This window comes from Physella acuta, unplaced genomic scaffold (assembly GCF_028476545.2).
Source record: "Physella acuta isolate Inbredline_101_S28 unplaced genomic scaffold, ASM2847654v3 ptg001530l, whole genome shotgun sequence".
In the NCBI taxonomy this organism is placed as follows: Eukaryota; Metazoa; Mollusca; class Gastropoda; family Physidae; genus Physella; species Physella acuta.
This window is the reverse complement of record NW_026733045.1, coordinates 1-14,891: the sequence shown is the minus strand read 5'-3', so window position 1 is coordinate 14,891 and position 14,891 is coordinate 1. Positions and strand designations below refer to the sequence as shown.

At 38.6% G+C, this 14,891-nt stretch overlaps 1 protein-coding gene across 5 annotated transcripts; it reads right to left on the bottom strand.

The window, feature by feature from the left end:
* Positions 1-953: 953 nt before the first annotated feature.
* On the bottom strand, positions 954-8,205 carry LOC131928668 (achacin-like). 5 transcript variants are annotated; one of them, XM_059284745.1, is made up of 10 exons: positions 8,099-8,205; positions 5,197-5,294; positions 4,738-4,977; positions 4,383-4,539; positions 3,991-4,092; positions 3,338-3,472; positions 2,895-2,981; positions 2,475-2,583; positions 2,110-2,195; positions 954-1,671 (listed from the first exon to the last, which is right to left on the bottom strand). In XM_059284745.1, exons 2-10 carry the CDS (start codon positions 5,288-5,290, stop codon positions 1,086-1,088), a joined length of 1,596 nt encoding a protein of 531 aa, XP_059140728.1. In that variant the 5' UTR covers positions 5,291-5,294; positions 8,099-8,205; the 3' UTR covers positions 954-1,085. The 5 variants fall into 5 exon arrangements, with proteins under 5 accessions (XP_059140728.1, XP_059140729.1, XP_059140727.1 ...); XM_059284746.1 differs by lacking the exon at positions 8,099-8,205 and adding an exon at positions 7,919-7,965; XM_059284744.1 differs by lacking the exon at positions 8,099-8,205 and adding an exon at positions 7,919-7,936 and having other exon boundaries at positions 5,197-5,348.
* Between the last annotated feature and the right edge of the window lie 6,686 nt (positions 8,206-14,891).

Genomic DNA, 14,891 nt, shown 5'->3' with positions numbered 1-14,891 from the left:
CTGCCCAGTAACAAGTCATCTTCCTCTGCCCAGTAACAACCCATCTTCCTCTGCCCAGTAACAAGTCATCTGCCCAGTAACAACCCATCTTTCTCTGCCCAGTAACAACCCATCTTCCTCTGCCCAGCAACAAGCACCCCCCGGAAATTGTTGTCCGCTCGCCCCCCCCCCCCCCCCCCCCGAACATTATTAGTGCACCCCCGGAGAAAAAAGTCTGGAAGAAACCGTGCTTAGAAAAGATGTAGGTTACTCGTAAGGAAAAGACAGGCAATATGGAAGTCCTATCTGTTGTTAGGAGGTGAAGGCTACATCAAAAGAATAAATAAACAAAGTGGGGGTGGGGGGTGGGGGGGGGGGCAGGCACAGATGTGAAAGAAAGGACAGGCAAGGCAAGAAAAGTTTTCATCCAGCTTAACGAGATATGATCCTCTAGAGATCTCCACTTGAAAGCGAAAATTTACATAATCTGCTCCTATGTGAAGTCTGTTTTGTTATATGGTACAAAAACATTGGAGCACATCCAAAACTACCATAGAAGTGCCTGCATCAAACAACAGCTGCCAGAGTCGAGTAGAGGAGGAAATAAGGAAGTGAAGATGGTGCTGGATAGGGCACCCTAGGAAAATCATTAAGGACTTGGGCGGAACATTTAAGAGAGAAATGCTGCATAAACTATTCTGCTGATTAAGACAAACGCCACATAAATGGTTTTACTTAATTAGGTTTAGCTCTTGAACAAAAAATTTCATATGTTACACAATTATCAAAAAAATTTCAAATGTTATACAATTATCAAGAAAATTTCAAATATTATAATGTCCAAAATATTTCAAATGGTATACAACTGTCCAAAATATTTCAAATGTTATACAATTATCAAGAAAATTTCAAATATTATAAAGTTGTCCAAAAGATTTCTAATGTTATACAACTGTCCAAAATATATCAAATGTTATACAATTGTCCAAAATATTTCAAATGATATTCAATTGATCAAAAGATTTCTAATGTTACATAATTGACCAAAAGATTTCTAATGTTACACTATTGACATAAACATCCTGTTTGTAGTTTTACCGCATCAGTTAAAAATAGAGCGAGAAAACCCTATCGACACTGGCGAAGGCGCCTTCAACCCAACCCACGTGATAACCTTTGGCATGATCAGCCCCAACCACAAACACGTCATCGGTTAGGGACGGGTGTTGAATGGTTGATATGACTTCATCATACCTATAGCCTGCTTTCCAAATGACAAAACCACAACCGAAAGGATAAGACACCCAGAACTGAGACATGGAAGTTATGGGGGCTGGGATTTCACTTCTCTTCATGCCGTAGGCTTTGGCCAGGTCGGTGAGAATGTGTTCAGCCAATGGTGTCATCACGCGGTTTGGTCCAGGGGCGGAGCCAGAAAGTAGTTCCCCTTTAGTGTTGAGAGACAGGAGCCTGCTGGATTTACTGTCTTCAGAGTAACTTGTCATCAGAGTGTAGACTCCCGTGATATTTGACCTGCCGAAGTCGTACGCTTGACTGAAGGCCTGGTCAGAAAACATGACAGGGGTTGCGTGGGGTGCGTTCTGGAGCCACCAGGGGCGTGAGAACGTCATGAAAACTTTGTTGGCGGGAACTTCCCTGACTGCGTTGATGGCGTCTTCCACTCTTTTGTCTCTGGAGGAAAAAAAATGTGAGAAGGTTAAATTTAGCTTTAGAGTCTAGTTTATCTAAGGCTAAAAGTCAAATATGATTCTAGATTGTAGATATTTCAAGGGGCGTAGCGAGGGGGGGGGGGGTGCGGACCGCACCGAGTGACACCATTTAGGGGGGTGACACCAAGGCAAAAAAAGCAAAATATATAGAGAAAAACTTGAGGGGGGGGTGCAAATCGAAAACTTGAGGGGGGTGTGCAAATCGAAAATGTGAAAGTTTGTCCACAGGAAGGGTTGCTACGCCTCTGGGGGGGGTGACACCATTAAGTGCCGCACCGGGTGACACCCGACCTCGCTACGCCACTGGATATATCGAACGGTAAATGATGGTAAAATCCTTTGAATTGAGATGATTTTGTATTCCTATGTTTTTAACTTTAAATTATGACGATTAAACTACCTGAGTGGACTCCAATCGATTGTTTTCAAGGCAAACTTTGGTACAGCTAAAATCACTTTTCTGGCGCAAACAACGTCTCGGTTAAGCTGAAAGAGTTTTATGTTGATTATGTTTCAGGTTTATAATGAGTTAATTGATCTTTTTTAAACGGTTTACAATACTCACTACACCTAAACAATTTGTTGTTGTTTTAGCAGTTGTTTTATCACGTAGATGAGTTGCTGTCTCCAGATATCGAGCCTCATCTGCCGGGGTTCGAAACTCGACCACGCCGACCCATTACATCTTGTCAATATATTCAAATATCTGGTGTAAAACTACAGCCGATTATCTTGTCAAAATATCGATCTCAAATAAAGACTTACCTTCTCAAAAGTGTAGCCATTTTGTGTGTTTGTGTGCACAAGTTCAAGGACGTAGCCCTCTCGGCAGTTCCTGATGGACACCAGACGTCTGTTGATGGTTAGCTTGTGCCTGGACAATTCAAATTGTCAGTTTTTTAGTTTATTATATTAGCTTGTTAATTAAGTTGATGGCTAATAGGCTTGCTGAGTGGCGAGGAATTTTAACTAAGGGCCTGCATTAATCACATAATCGCAGCCCATTTCATAATCGCCTACTGAGGTGAATTACTGTCTTAAGGCTGTTGGGGTGGGGTGGTGGGGGTGTGGAGGGGGTGGTGTGGACCCATTCTAACAGTTCTAATGGCTATAAATAGTCATCACATGACTTTGACAACTGCTACAGCTAATTTTAATTAGTTTAATTTGAAACTGTGAACTCACCTCTTGCTGGCCTTGAGAAACCTGTCGACGAGTTTGGTTGGTATTGCGCTAAAGCCCTCTTTGATCGTCTGCACCACAAAGTCACCACTGTTGGACAAAAACAATGTTATACAGGTAAGTCTGTTGTTCGGTTTGGCCAGTCTCTCTGTCTGTCGGTCAGTGTTTCTTCCAGACTTTTTTCTCCGGGGAGGGGGGGGGGAGACGGACACTCATAAAAGTAAAGTTTTCTATATAAATTCCATTTTGTTCGGGGGGGGGGAGTAGACTTTCTTGATCCCCTCCCTCGAAGAGATGCCTGAAAGAAACTCTGCTCTCTGTCGGTCAGTCCCTCTGATGGTCAGTCTTTTTGTCGGTAGGTCAGTCTCTCTGTCGGTCAGTCTTTCTGTCGTTCGGTCACTCTGTCGATCTGTCTCGCCGTCGTCTAAAAAAAAACAAAAGCTGACTTTTCAGGGCCCAGATTATTCTCGAAGATTGGTAGCGAGGACGTGTCAGCAGCCCCGTCAGACTCGAAGATCGCGAGGGCTCTCAGGAAAGCTTTACCGTCTGCTGTCGCCACGGTGTCGAGAGCTTCGTCAATTCTGGAAGAGAACGGATCTTTTAATACTAATCTGACACATATCCTGATCAGTTAATCTGACACATATCCTGGTCCATTAATCTTATACACACTAAAAACCTCGGGAAAGTGTTTACTAACTGCACAAGCAGCTGACCACTGAACTAGCCGCTACCCACGTATCGGCTCGTTACAATCGTTGTCAGAGTAACTGAAAGCTGTCTGTGTGGCTGTTATCTGCTCGTGTTACAGCCATCTACCCATGTGTCATCCGCTGCCCATGTATCTGCCCTTATAGCAAGCCAAGCTGCCCAGCACCAAGCCACTTGCCTATGTGTCTATCCGCTGCCCATGTATCTGCCCTTATAGCAAGCCAATCTGCCCAGCACCTAGCCGCTGCCCAGCACCTAGGCGCTCCCCATATAGCCAGTCAATCTGCCCAGCACCAAGCCACTTGCCTATGTGTCTATCCGCTGCCCATGTATCTGCCCTTATAGCAAGCCAATCTGCCCAGCCCCTAGCCCGCCCCTCGTTACTCACGGGACTTGGTACATGTACCGGCCGTCCGAGAGCTTGAGCTGCATGAGAATGTCCTGAGTGACCTCTGTGCCGTTGTAGCCCGTCAGCTTCTCCAGGTAGTACCTGAGACAAAAATATATAGTCAGTGAATAGGTGGGGTGTGAACCTGGCTGGTGGTACCTGTCACAGGTAAGATGTTTAATTAGCTGGTGATATATGTGACTGATAAAATGTTTACCTCGCAATTTTTGTAAAATGTGAAATGTTTACCAAATCTACCTTTACAAAACAGTCAAGCAAAACAGATAGAAGGGATTATTACGTACAACCGGAGTTACAGTACCGGAAGACCCCCCCCCCTTTCTCACAACCTATCTTCGACCGATCCCCCCCCCCCACCTCCACACACTTACCTAAACAAACGCCCCTGGTTCGCCTTTTCCTCGGGATTCAGGTTGTAGGGTATGTCGCCGCCGCTGACCTGTGCTGACGTCAGAGTTCTCCCCCTCAGGTAATAGAAGGCGTTGGCATTATTCCCGTGATGTAAGGAAAACGGTACTTTGGTCAGTCCTGTTGAAGAAAGTTAAGCTTACATTACAGCAGTTCTAGACGAATCAACAAATACAAATCTTACACAGTTTCACGAACTGACCAATACAAATGTTACCCAGTTACACAAACTGACCAATACAACTCTTACCCAGTTCTAGACGAGCTGACCAATACAAATCTTACCCAGTTACACCAACTGACCAATACAAATCTTACCCAGTTCCTTGGTCACCGCCTCCACTTTAACATGAACCTCCGAGATGAACCTCATCCCCCCCGCCTCCAGCAGAAGGTCAGGAGCGTTGGGCAGGGTTGTGGTGTACAGTCTCCCACCCACACGGTTGGAGAACTCGAACAGTTCCACGACTTTGTTAGACTTGCGCAGCTTGTAAGCTGAGTAGGCGCCGCTGGGCCCCGCCCCCACAATGGCCACATCCACGGTCCGTGAGCAGTCAACTGTGGAACAAGTTGAATGTGTAAGTTGATGTAGAGGCTTCTTAATCAGAGAAAAATGTTATCAATTGTGAACCTAATTAAAACACTTACCCTAACCTTTGGACCAGCATATTGACAACACTTACCGTAACCCTGTATGTGTGTACGTGTCTACCTATGTGCACAGGTGTTTGCATATATGCGCATCTGTGTGCATGTCTGTGTGCATGTGTTACTCACGAGGTCTGTTATTTCGACGAGGTCTGTTTAGCTGGTCAGCGGACGAGAGAGCCACAAGCATCAGCAGGAACACAAAGCGAGCCATGACTGACATCAAACTGAAAGTAAGAACGTCCTGTATCGTCCGATGCCAGTAGACAACTTGAATGCAACTATGTAGCAAAGATACACACAAATTATCATTGCCCCAATGCCCCATCATCTGGCATAATATAAATAGAAGTTTTAAATGTTACTTTCATGCTCAGCGAGTGCAGACTGCAGAAAAAGGCGCTATTGTAACTGTTTTTCTTAAATATCCAAGTAAATATTTAGTACTGTTTGCTTGAAAACGTGTATACGTATAAGCTCATGATTTCATCAAATTAGATCAATAGCTTTTAACTCGATATACAACGCAGTCAATAGGGCTTGTAAGTAGGTCACAACTTCTCGTTCTCGCACTATGCAGCTAGTAGATCTCGAGACCGTAGACTTACAAGCCCTATTCTAATCAATAAAAATGGTTTTGTAAGCTACGGATTACATTGAATATCTATCACACAAACAACAGCAGATGCTAGAGAACACAGAAATGGTGATTGTCATGTCATCAAAGATCGGCCTAAAAATCCACAAGCAAAAGGCGAACGACGTGGAAACAAACTTCTCTAGTATAAAACCAGTCATGAATATGGAAGTTCCGTCTTTTGTATGTGTGGGTATTGACATGTAAGTAAGTAAATAAAGTTCCCTTTCAAACCTGCCGGTCTATGTGGCAAGTGAAGTAGAGTTCACTTGTTTCTGTGACCCCGGTATATGAAGGGATAATGTGGTCAGCACTATGCCCAGCCGCCTTTACTTACCCTAACGTGATCCCGGATTCGAACTCGAGACTTAGCGATAGGCCACTCCGTCCCACGGGTATTTACATGGCTACATGCTTAACTTTTTAATAACAAGCTTTTATGTAATAATGCACTAAAAAGGAGAAAATAAATTATTTTCTTTAAATATCCCTTTATCTACTGACGGTACTTATAAGTACCACTTGAATTAAGTGCCTGTAATATTTTTAATTTAATATAGATTTTAAAAATTAGTGATGTAATTAATAGTCTACCCCCCCCCCTAACGAAATGAAATTAAAATAAAAGTTTACCGCCCCCCCCCCCCCCCCCCGAAAATTTCAAGTGCACTCCCCCCCGGAGAAAAAAATCTGGAAGAAACACTGATTGGCACCTGCAATAGTCAGGCAAATGCTTTTAACTTCTAGCTACACAATTTTAATCAAATTGTCTTTGTATTAGATCGATGTTTACCAGTGGACTTATATGTACTGTCAGGGCATAAGGTCAGTTTTTTTAGGATTTCAAGGAAACGGCAGATTTTCGATGTGGAGTGACAAATATTATTTTGATAAATAATTATCCAAATGTACTTAAAAAATGATATTTACACATTTATAAGAAGGTTAGCATATGGTTTTCCAAACAAATGTTGTAATTACATGTTGATTTCTAGTAGTAAAAGAATAACAAGAATAAAGGTAGCAGTTGCAGGCTCGTTTACTAGGTTTAGTATACTTCATTTGAATACCAAAGTCTAGTTCTAGTTACGTTAAGTTATGTTTGCCTGACGTCCCTACTGGCACATAGGCCGCTGACAAGAGCTTTCCAGACGTCTCTGTCCAGGGCTAGTCTCTCCAACTGTTCAGTCCGGCAACCGTTGCTACACCAGAAAGACCACAGACAAGAATGAGGGAGCATGACTTGTCGCCAATTTTTGCTGTGTTTGAGATCTAAGATGTGTTCCGATAGAAAATCCAGTAAAAATCGTACTCAAAATATACTTTTGTGCTGTATTTATGTGTGAAAATTACAAAAAATGATAGTTATAATGATTTGATTGCCATGTTATTAGTTAACAAATTGTATCGACTGTTCCTGTTTTGTAAATTTTTTTGTTGGAAAAAATGTCCTACATTCCTGACGGTACTTATACGTACCAATACATGTTTGGGTCATTAAAAATTTACGAAACGAAATTTCCTTTGACATATGCTCTAAGTGTGCCAAAAGCAATATGATAACACATTGTTTAAGAGAAAAAATTATTCAGAACCTAATACTGTAAATAAAGGGATATATAATAATACTCTACTATTTAAATAACAATAAAGAAAAGTGTGAGTCGCTTCCTAAGTACTAATACACGTATTTAAATAGTAGAGTATTATCATGCCTATATATTTAAAGAAAATCCTTTATGTTCTCCTTTTTAGTGCATTATTTCATAAAAGCTTGTTATTAAAACGTTTTTTATTTAATTTTTTTCTTATACTTAAGTGACATTAGTGAACAAAATATCATTAAGTATAAATCTTAACTTTTCTATAGTTGAATTATATTTGTGAACGAAATATCGCTGGTCATAAATTACACTTTTTAAAAAAAATATATAATGATATTTGTGAATAAAATGTTAAAAGCTACAAATGGGGATTATTCTATTGTGAAACAAAAAAAAATGTGTGAATAATACGAAGCCTAGTATCCTCTATCATGTTTTTACCATAATAAATGAACCATTAAAATATGGCTACTTACCACACAAGAAAATAATAATTAAACCATTAAAATATGGCTCCTTACCACACAAGAAATAATAATTGAACCATTAAAATATGGGTACTTACCCCGCAAGAAAATAATAATTGAACCCTTTAAATATGGCTACTTACCCCACAAGAAAATAATAATTGAACCATTAAAATATGGCTACTTACCCCACAAGACAATAATAATTGAACCATTAAAATATGGCTACTTACCCCACAAGAAAATAACAATTGAACCATTAAAATATGGCTACTTACCCCACAAGAAAATAATAATTGAACCATTAAAATACGGCTACTTACCCCAATCACGGAACTGTGGCGGGCGGGCGAATGGAACGTATTTGTCTGTTAACTGAGTCAATCCTTTATAGGCTGTGGGGGTGTAAACATAAGGCCCGGGGTTTCTTGTGTCAACTCTCACATTTACAGTCTAAAAGTTGAATTAAGGAGCACTAGAAGCCTAATTCTTCCGCTTTTACGCAACATGGCAGATCTTGTTTAGCCAGATCTGACAATTATACGAATTGGGTGCGTTATATATATATATATATATATATATATATATATATATATATATATATATATATATATATATATATATATATATATATATATATATATAATGACTAGCTTTACATAGGTTTAACTTTTAGGAAACATACTAAAAATTTGATGTGAATGGGAATTGTTACAAGTTGGCAAATTTAATAACCAAACGTTTGAAATCAAAATCGATGTTTTATCATGAAAAAGTATAGGACATTTTCAGATTTTTACTTGCTAGTATACTGTAAGAATCAGTAGCGTACGCAGGTGAGAGCAGGGGAAGCGTCCGATCCAGTGGCGGATTAAGGGGGGTGCTGAGGGGGCTGCAGCCAGGGGCCCCCAATTTTTAGGGGCCCCCAAATTTCCTTTTTCAATCATAGTAAATTTCCCTTTAAAGTGAAACCTTTGGGTTTTTTGGTTGTTTTTTACTATAACAGTAAAAGCCAATGTTTTAATATCTGAATGACAAGTTTATTTCAATTTTTGATCAAAATATCAAACTCGAGCACACACTTTAGTATAAATACCAGCCCGGACAGCGTTTGCTTATAACAATAAATTGGGTTGATTTTAGAGTTAAAAACAAAAACAGCGGTCGAATTCTGACACATAAATGGCATGCATCTGGTGTGAATACTGTATGATTTAAACTTTTAAAAACATTTATAGGCCTTTACTTTTAGTGAACGTCAATCAGAGGCGTAGCGACCCTTCCCGGCGCCCGGGGCGAACTTTCAATTTGGTATATATATATATATATATACATGTGTGTGTATATAATTATGTGTGTGTGATAGTGTGTTTATATATAAGCTTGTGTGTGGGTAAGAGTGTATGTGTGTGTGTAAGCGTGTGTGTAAGCGTGTGTGCTACAGTCCGGACAAGGCTTAATAATTACATTGTATGATTTTTATTCCTTAAAACTTTACGACAATTTAATTCCCATTAAGATGCGTTTAACTTTTTTTGCGAAAGATTAGTAATGTCAGTAAAAAAAAAATAAGCCTGATCTGTGTTAGAGGGTAGTTTGTAGCTAACGCTAATTTGTTTAGACCAGCCTTTTATGTTCTAGTTTTGGAACGATCTCTGTTGTGATATGGTACATAGTTGGATTCGAAGTTTGTTAGAGTAAGGACACACAAGTGACATACAAGAAGAAGTTATCAGAAATATTTATTGTTCACATTGGAATACGACATGGGTATTTCGTTGATTGGTTGATGGTATGACAAAACAAGCTAGAGAAAACAAACTGGAATCCAACGGATGTTAACAACTCGTAGTCTTGGATTTCACAGAATTGCCCTGCATTCTCGCACACAGAGTTTCTTCCAGGCATCCCTTGGGGGGGGGCGAAGCCCCCTGAAAATTTTTTACCGCCCCCCCCCCCGAACGAAATGAAATTTATATAATTTATATATAGAAAATATATACTTTTAACAGTGTCCGCCCCCCCCCGAAGAAAGTCTACCGCCCCTCCCCCCTCCGAAAATTTCAAGTCCCCCCCCACCCCGGAGAAAAAAGTCTGGAAGAAACACTGCTCGCATAACGTCAACAACAAATGCAAAACTAATTGTATTGATTGAAGAAGCAGTAACAATCAATTTAATGATAGCCCATGACGTTCTGATTATAATCAGCAGCAATAAAACGCGTTTTAACACTCTAAGAAAATGTGGAATTCAAATGCATTGTCAAAAAAATTCAATCAGGATCTATAACTAAATGTGGTCTCTTTTACTGTATGGCTTGGAGCTAGATTACAGACAGTGGAGAATGAAATAAGAGCATGGAAAAAAATGGTGGTTAGTGGCTTAGGGATTCAAGAATCCGTGATATTTAGTTCTCTTTAATATAGTTCAGTGATCCAGGTAAGATGTAATGCAATCAATCAAAGGTATATGATCTCTCACGTTGAAGTTGAGAGAATCGTAAGAATCTTACAAAGAACTAGTCGCGTCTTCTTTTTTAACAAAATTGGCTAGTGAAAGCGTACATTACGCGTTAATACACTTGGTATCTTTACTAAGTGTTAAGAGAGTTATCTACTCACCAATCCAGTACAAATACTTGCGATTTTTTTAGCGAAAAAAGCGCCCCCACACACACTCATCACAACCATCTTGGACAAAGTTTGTAGAGCGGTTTTTAACGTAACTAACTTTTTTTTTAAAAATGTTACACAATTATACAATGCACAGTACAATTCGTTTCTTTCTGAGAGCTAAAGGTTGTTTACTCAGAATCCAGTGTAATTTTGCTATTTTATTTAGCCTAAAAGCGCCCCCCTGCACCATCTTGATAAAAGTCACTAACGTATTTTACAGTTCAACAATCGTACAATACGTTTTAATACAATTGGTTTCTTTTAATAGTGATAACGTTTATCGACTCAACAATCTAGTGTAAATTCTTCCGATGTAAGTCTCGAAAAAGCGCCCCCCCCCCCCCCCATCTAGGAAAAGCTTCAAAGCGGTTTTGCCGGTCACTGTTTCTTAAGAGTATATGTTTTACATTAAGAAATCAAGGTAGAAAACAGTTAAATCAGTATGTAAAGGCGTGTAGCCATTACATTTCTTAACTTAGACAGTTTATAATTCAAAACTGCAACATAAAATCAGCTTTAAAAAGTTTTCCCCACCCCTTTTGGCGCCCCCCCCCCCCCCCAGCTACGCCTCTGACGTCAATATCGGGTTTACAGGCCATGGGTGACGTTCTTTAAATGGACGCCAGTGTAAATCCAACTTTTTGTGGGCCTCATAAATGAATGACACCTAAGAGGATGGAGGTGTGGGTTGTTGTTTTTTACGCTAATACCGTGTTTACTGTTTTAGTTGGGCCTAGTTTAACCTCTGTATGTTATTGATAATTTCCTACATAATGTGGTTTGATATTCTTTGTTTTCTTTTTGCGTCTATAATCAAACAAATGCCACCTGTCTTTATCGTCTGCTCTGTAACGACATTATAATATTCCCATGGATATTTACGTTTGTTCAAGGTTAGTCTGCATTTCCAGCTTTCTCATGCCCAATATAAAAACTTGAATTACAGTTCAATAACTATCTTGACACGGATATACAGGCTCAGGAGTTTGACTCCCATTAGCCAGGGAGGTCTCAACCTAGTGAACTCCAACTAAATGGCAAACTGTGGACAAAATCAGTCTCACTGAGATGTTGGTTTGAAACACTACATGATGGTCGCTTATCCATCCGTAGGCTCTATCTAGGCTTTACTTCCCCCACCACCAGACGCAGGACATCGTCTTACCGTCTGGTACCCCGGCTAGATCGCGGGGCAGAGGTCGGAAACTTCTACAGGCCTAAACTAAACAGTCATATATTTAGTGCTACTGACGTAGCGGATGGATCTCGCTTGTGTTTTGTTAGTGTGTGTGTCGTGTTAGTGGGTGGGGACAACATATAATCATGATAAAAATGAGTACATATTAGTTAGATGTTAGGGGATCGGCGAGTCGGTAAAGCTCGTGGATGCTTAACTGAAATGTCTCGAGTTCAAATCCTCGGGCAGATGAGGCTCGTTAGCTGGGGATAGCCACTCTTCTAGGAGAGACAACTCCAAAATCAAACATCTGCTGTAGTTTGTTCATGGTTGGGCAAAGACCATGGAAGCACATTAAAATAAACCGGGAGTGATCTCCCCTAAGCTTTCTCGAATATTCTTATATAATACAACAGGGGATGGGAACTCCATTTTAAATACTTAAAGTTTTTAAAATAGAATAAAATCTCGTAGAAAAAAGGATTGCACACCAAGTGAACGCCAAATGAAATGTGCATAATAGTGCGCAATATTATTAGTACTTTATAAATTTACATGCGTTTTTTTTTTTTTTTGAGAAATCGGAAATAGCGTAAATTGGTACTTCTGGTCAACGGAAATTACTCAAAATTTGAAAGAAGGTAGAGAATTAGAACTTTTACGTACATGTGAAATTTCATTTATCTATCTGAAATAGTACTTAAAGTTATAGGCTTTTGAAAAATTCAAAGTAGAAAAAGTACCACTTCTGGTTATCGGAAATCGCTCAAAAGTTGATAGGGATCTACGATGTTGATAAAATACTTATATATGAAATTTCATCAACCTAGCTGTAACGCTACTCAAGTTATCGTGTTTACACACAGACACATACACAGACACACAGACATACGGACAAGCTTGCAAAATTATGTTTTTCCGTATCAGTGAGGTGTAAAGCGTCGAGATTTGTAAAAATCTCAAATTTTTTTTGCACGATTACAAGACTTTCTCTATACTTCGTATATACGAGAAAGTAAAAATAAAATAAAAGTGATTGCATAAAGTAGAAGTTGGGGCGTTCGTTAATCGTGGTACGATAGTCTTGAATTAAGTGGCTCAATGTTTAACTGTGAGCAGGTTATTTTGTTTCCGTTTTAATATTAGCAAACCATTTTGTTTTGCTATAATATGTTTTGCTATAAATCTGGATTTAGAATTTTTGCCCGATTAAAATAAGTCCCATATACTCCGTTTATGATGAAGTACTGAGAAGTAAAACGGTGGAAACTGTCACAATTTCATGTGAATTTTGTGCACGATTACAATACTTTCTCAATACTCTGTATACGAGAAAGGATAAACCTGGAGTGATCTCCCCTAAACTTTCTCGAATATTCTTATATAAAACAACACGGGATGGGAAATCGGAATATAGTTATGTTTTTAATCCATTTTAAATACTTAAACTTTTATAAAATAAAATAGAATCTCATAGAAAAATGAATTGCGCATTAAGCGAACGCCAAAAACAAAATGTGCATAACAGTGCGGAATATGATTAGTACTTAATAAATTTACATACGTTTTTTGAGAAATCGGAAATAGCGTAAACTACTACTTCCGGTCAACGAAAATTACTCAAAATTTGATAGAAGGTAGATAATAAGATCTTTTACTTACGTGTAAAATTTCATTTATCTATCTGAAATAGTACTCAAGTTATAGGCTTTTGAAAAATTCAAAGTAGAAAAAGTACCACTTCTGGTTGTCGGAAATCGCTCAAAAGTTGATACGGATCTACGATTTTGATAAAATACTTATATATGAAATTTCATCAACCTAACTGTAACCGTACTCAGGTTATCGTGTTTACACACACACAGACATACGGACAAGATTGCAAAATTATGTTTTTCCGTATCAGTGATGTGTAAAACGTCGAGATTTGTAAAAATCTAGATTTTTTTTTGCACGATTAAAAGACTTTCTCTATACTTCGTATATACGAGAAAGTAAAAAGAAAAGCAGGCTGAAATCAGAGTCAATGGTCTCAATGGCGCCTAACCAGTTAACACGTATACAGCAAAGTGGTGCCTTTTTGGAAACTTTTAAACAATATTATTTTTCAGAAATTTTATTTTTGGTTTGAACATCGATGCAAATTACTTACAAGATAACTGTTCATGCAGCAACTAAGCATATAGTCCTAGACTAGTGTTAAATCATCATACCATTTATGAAGTGTCTACCTTAGCTGGTAGTAACAGCTGTATTGGTTCGTCATTCTAAAAATAAGCATTACGATGCATTGCTATGTTTAATAAACCGGGAGTGATCTCCCCTAAACTTTCTCGAATATTCTTATATAAAACAACAGGGGATGGGAACTCGGGCTATAGACATGATTTGTAATCCATTTTAAATACTTAAAGTTTTAAAAATAGAATAAAATCACGTAGACAAAATAATTGCACACCAAGTGAACGCAAAATTTAAAAAAGTGCATAATAGTGCTCAATATTATTAGTACTTTAAAAATTTACATTAGTTTTTTTTTGAGAAATCGGAAGTAGCATAAATTACTACTTCCGGTCAATGGAAATTACTCAAAATTTAACAGAAGGTAGAGAATTAGATCTTTTACTTACATGTGAAATTTCATTTATCTATCTGAAATAGTACTCACGTTATAGGCTTTTTAAAATTTCAAAGTAGAAAAAGTTCCACTTCCGGTTATTGGAAATCGCTCAAAAGTTGATACGGATCTACGATTTTGATAAAATACTTATATATGAAATTTCATCAACCTAGCTGTAACGCTACTCAAGTTATCGTGTTTACACACGGACAGACAGACAGACAGACACACACACAGACATACGGACAGAATTGCAAAGCCCAGCTTTTCAGACTGGATTACGCATAAAACCTCTTTTTGATAAATCTGGATTGATAATTTCTGCCCGATTAAAATAAGTCCTCTATACTTCGGATGTGATGAAGGACTGAGGTGTAATACGGTGAAAATTGTTAAAATTTCAAGTGATTTTTGTGCACGATCACAATACTTTCTCTATACTTCGTATATACGAGAAAGTAAAAAAAAAACGCTACGGGTAGTACCACTTGACAAGAGGTGGGTGTTAAGTTAAAGGCCACCGTATAATATATTTGCTTAGGAATAATTAAATAAGAAAAATTATATTTAGCCCTTCACAAAAAATTAATTTATATATAAAGTTTGAATCGTGTAATTACTTTTTAAAAACTACTATACACAC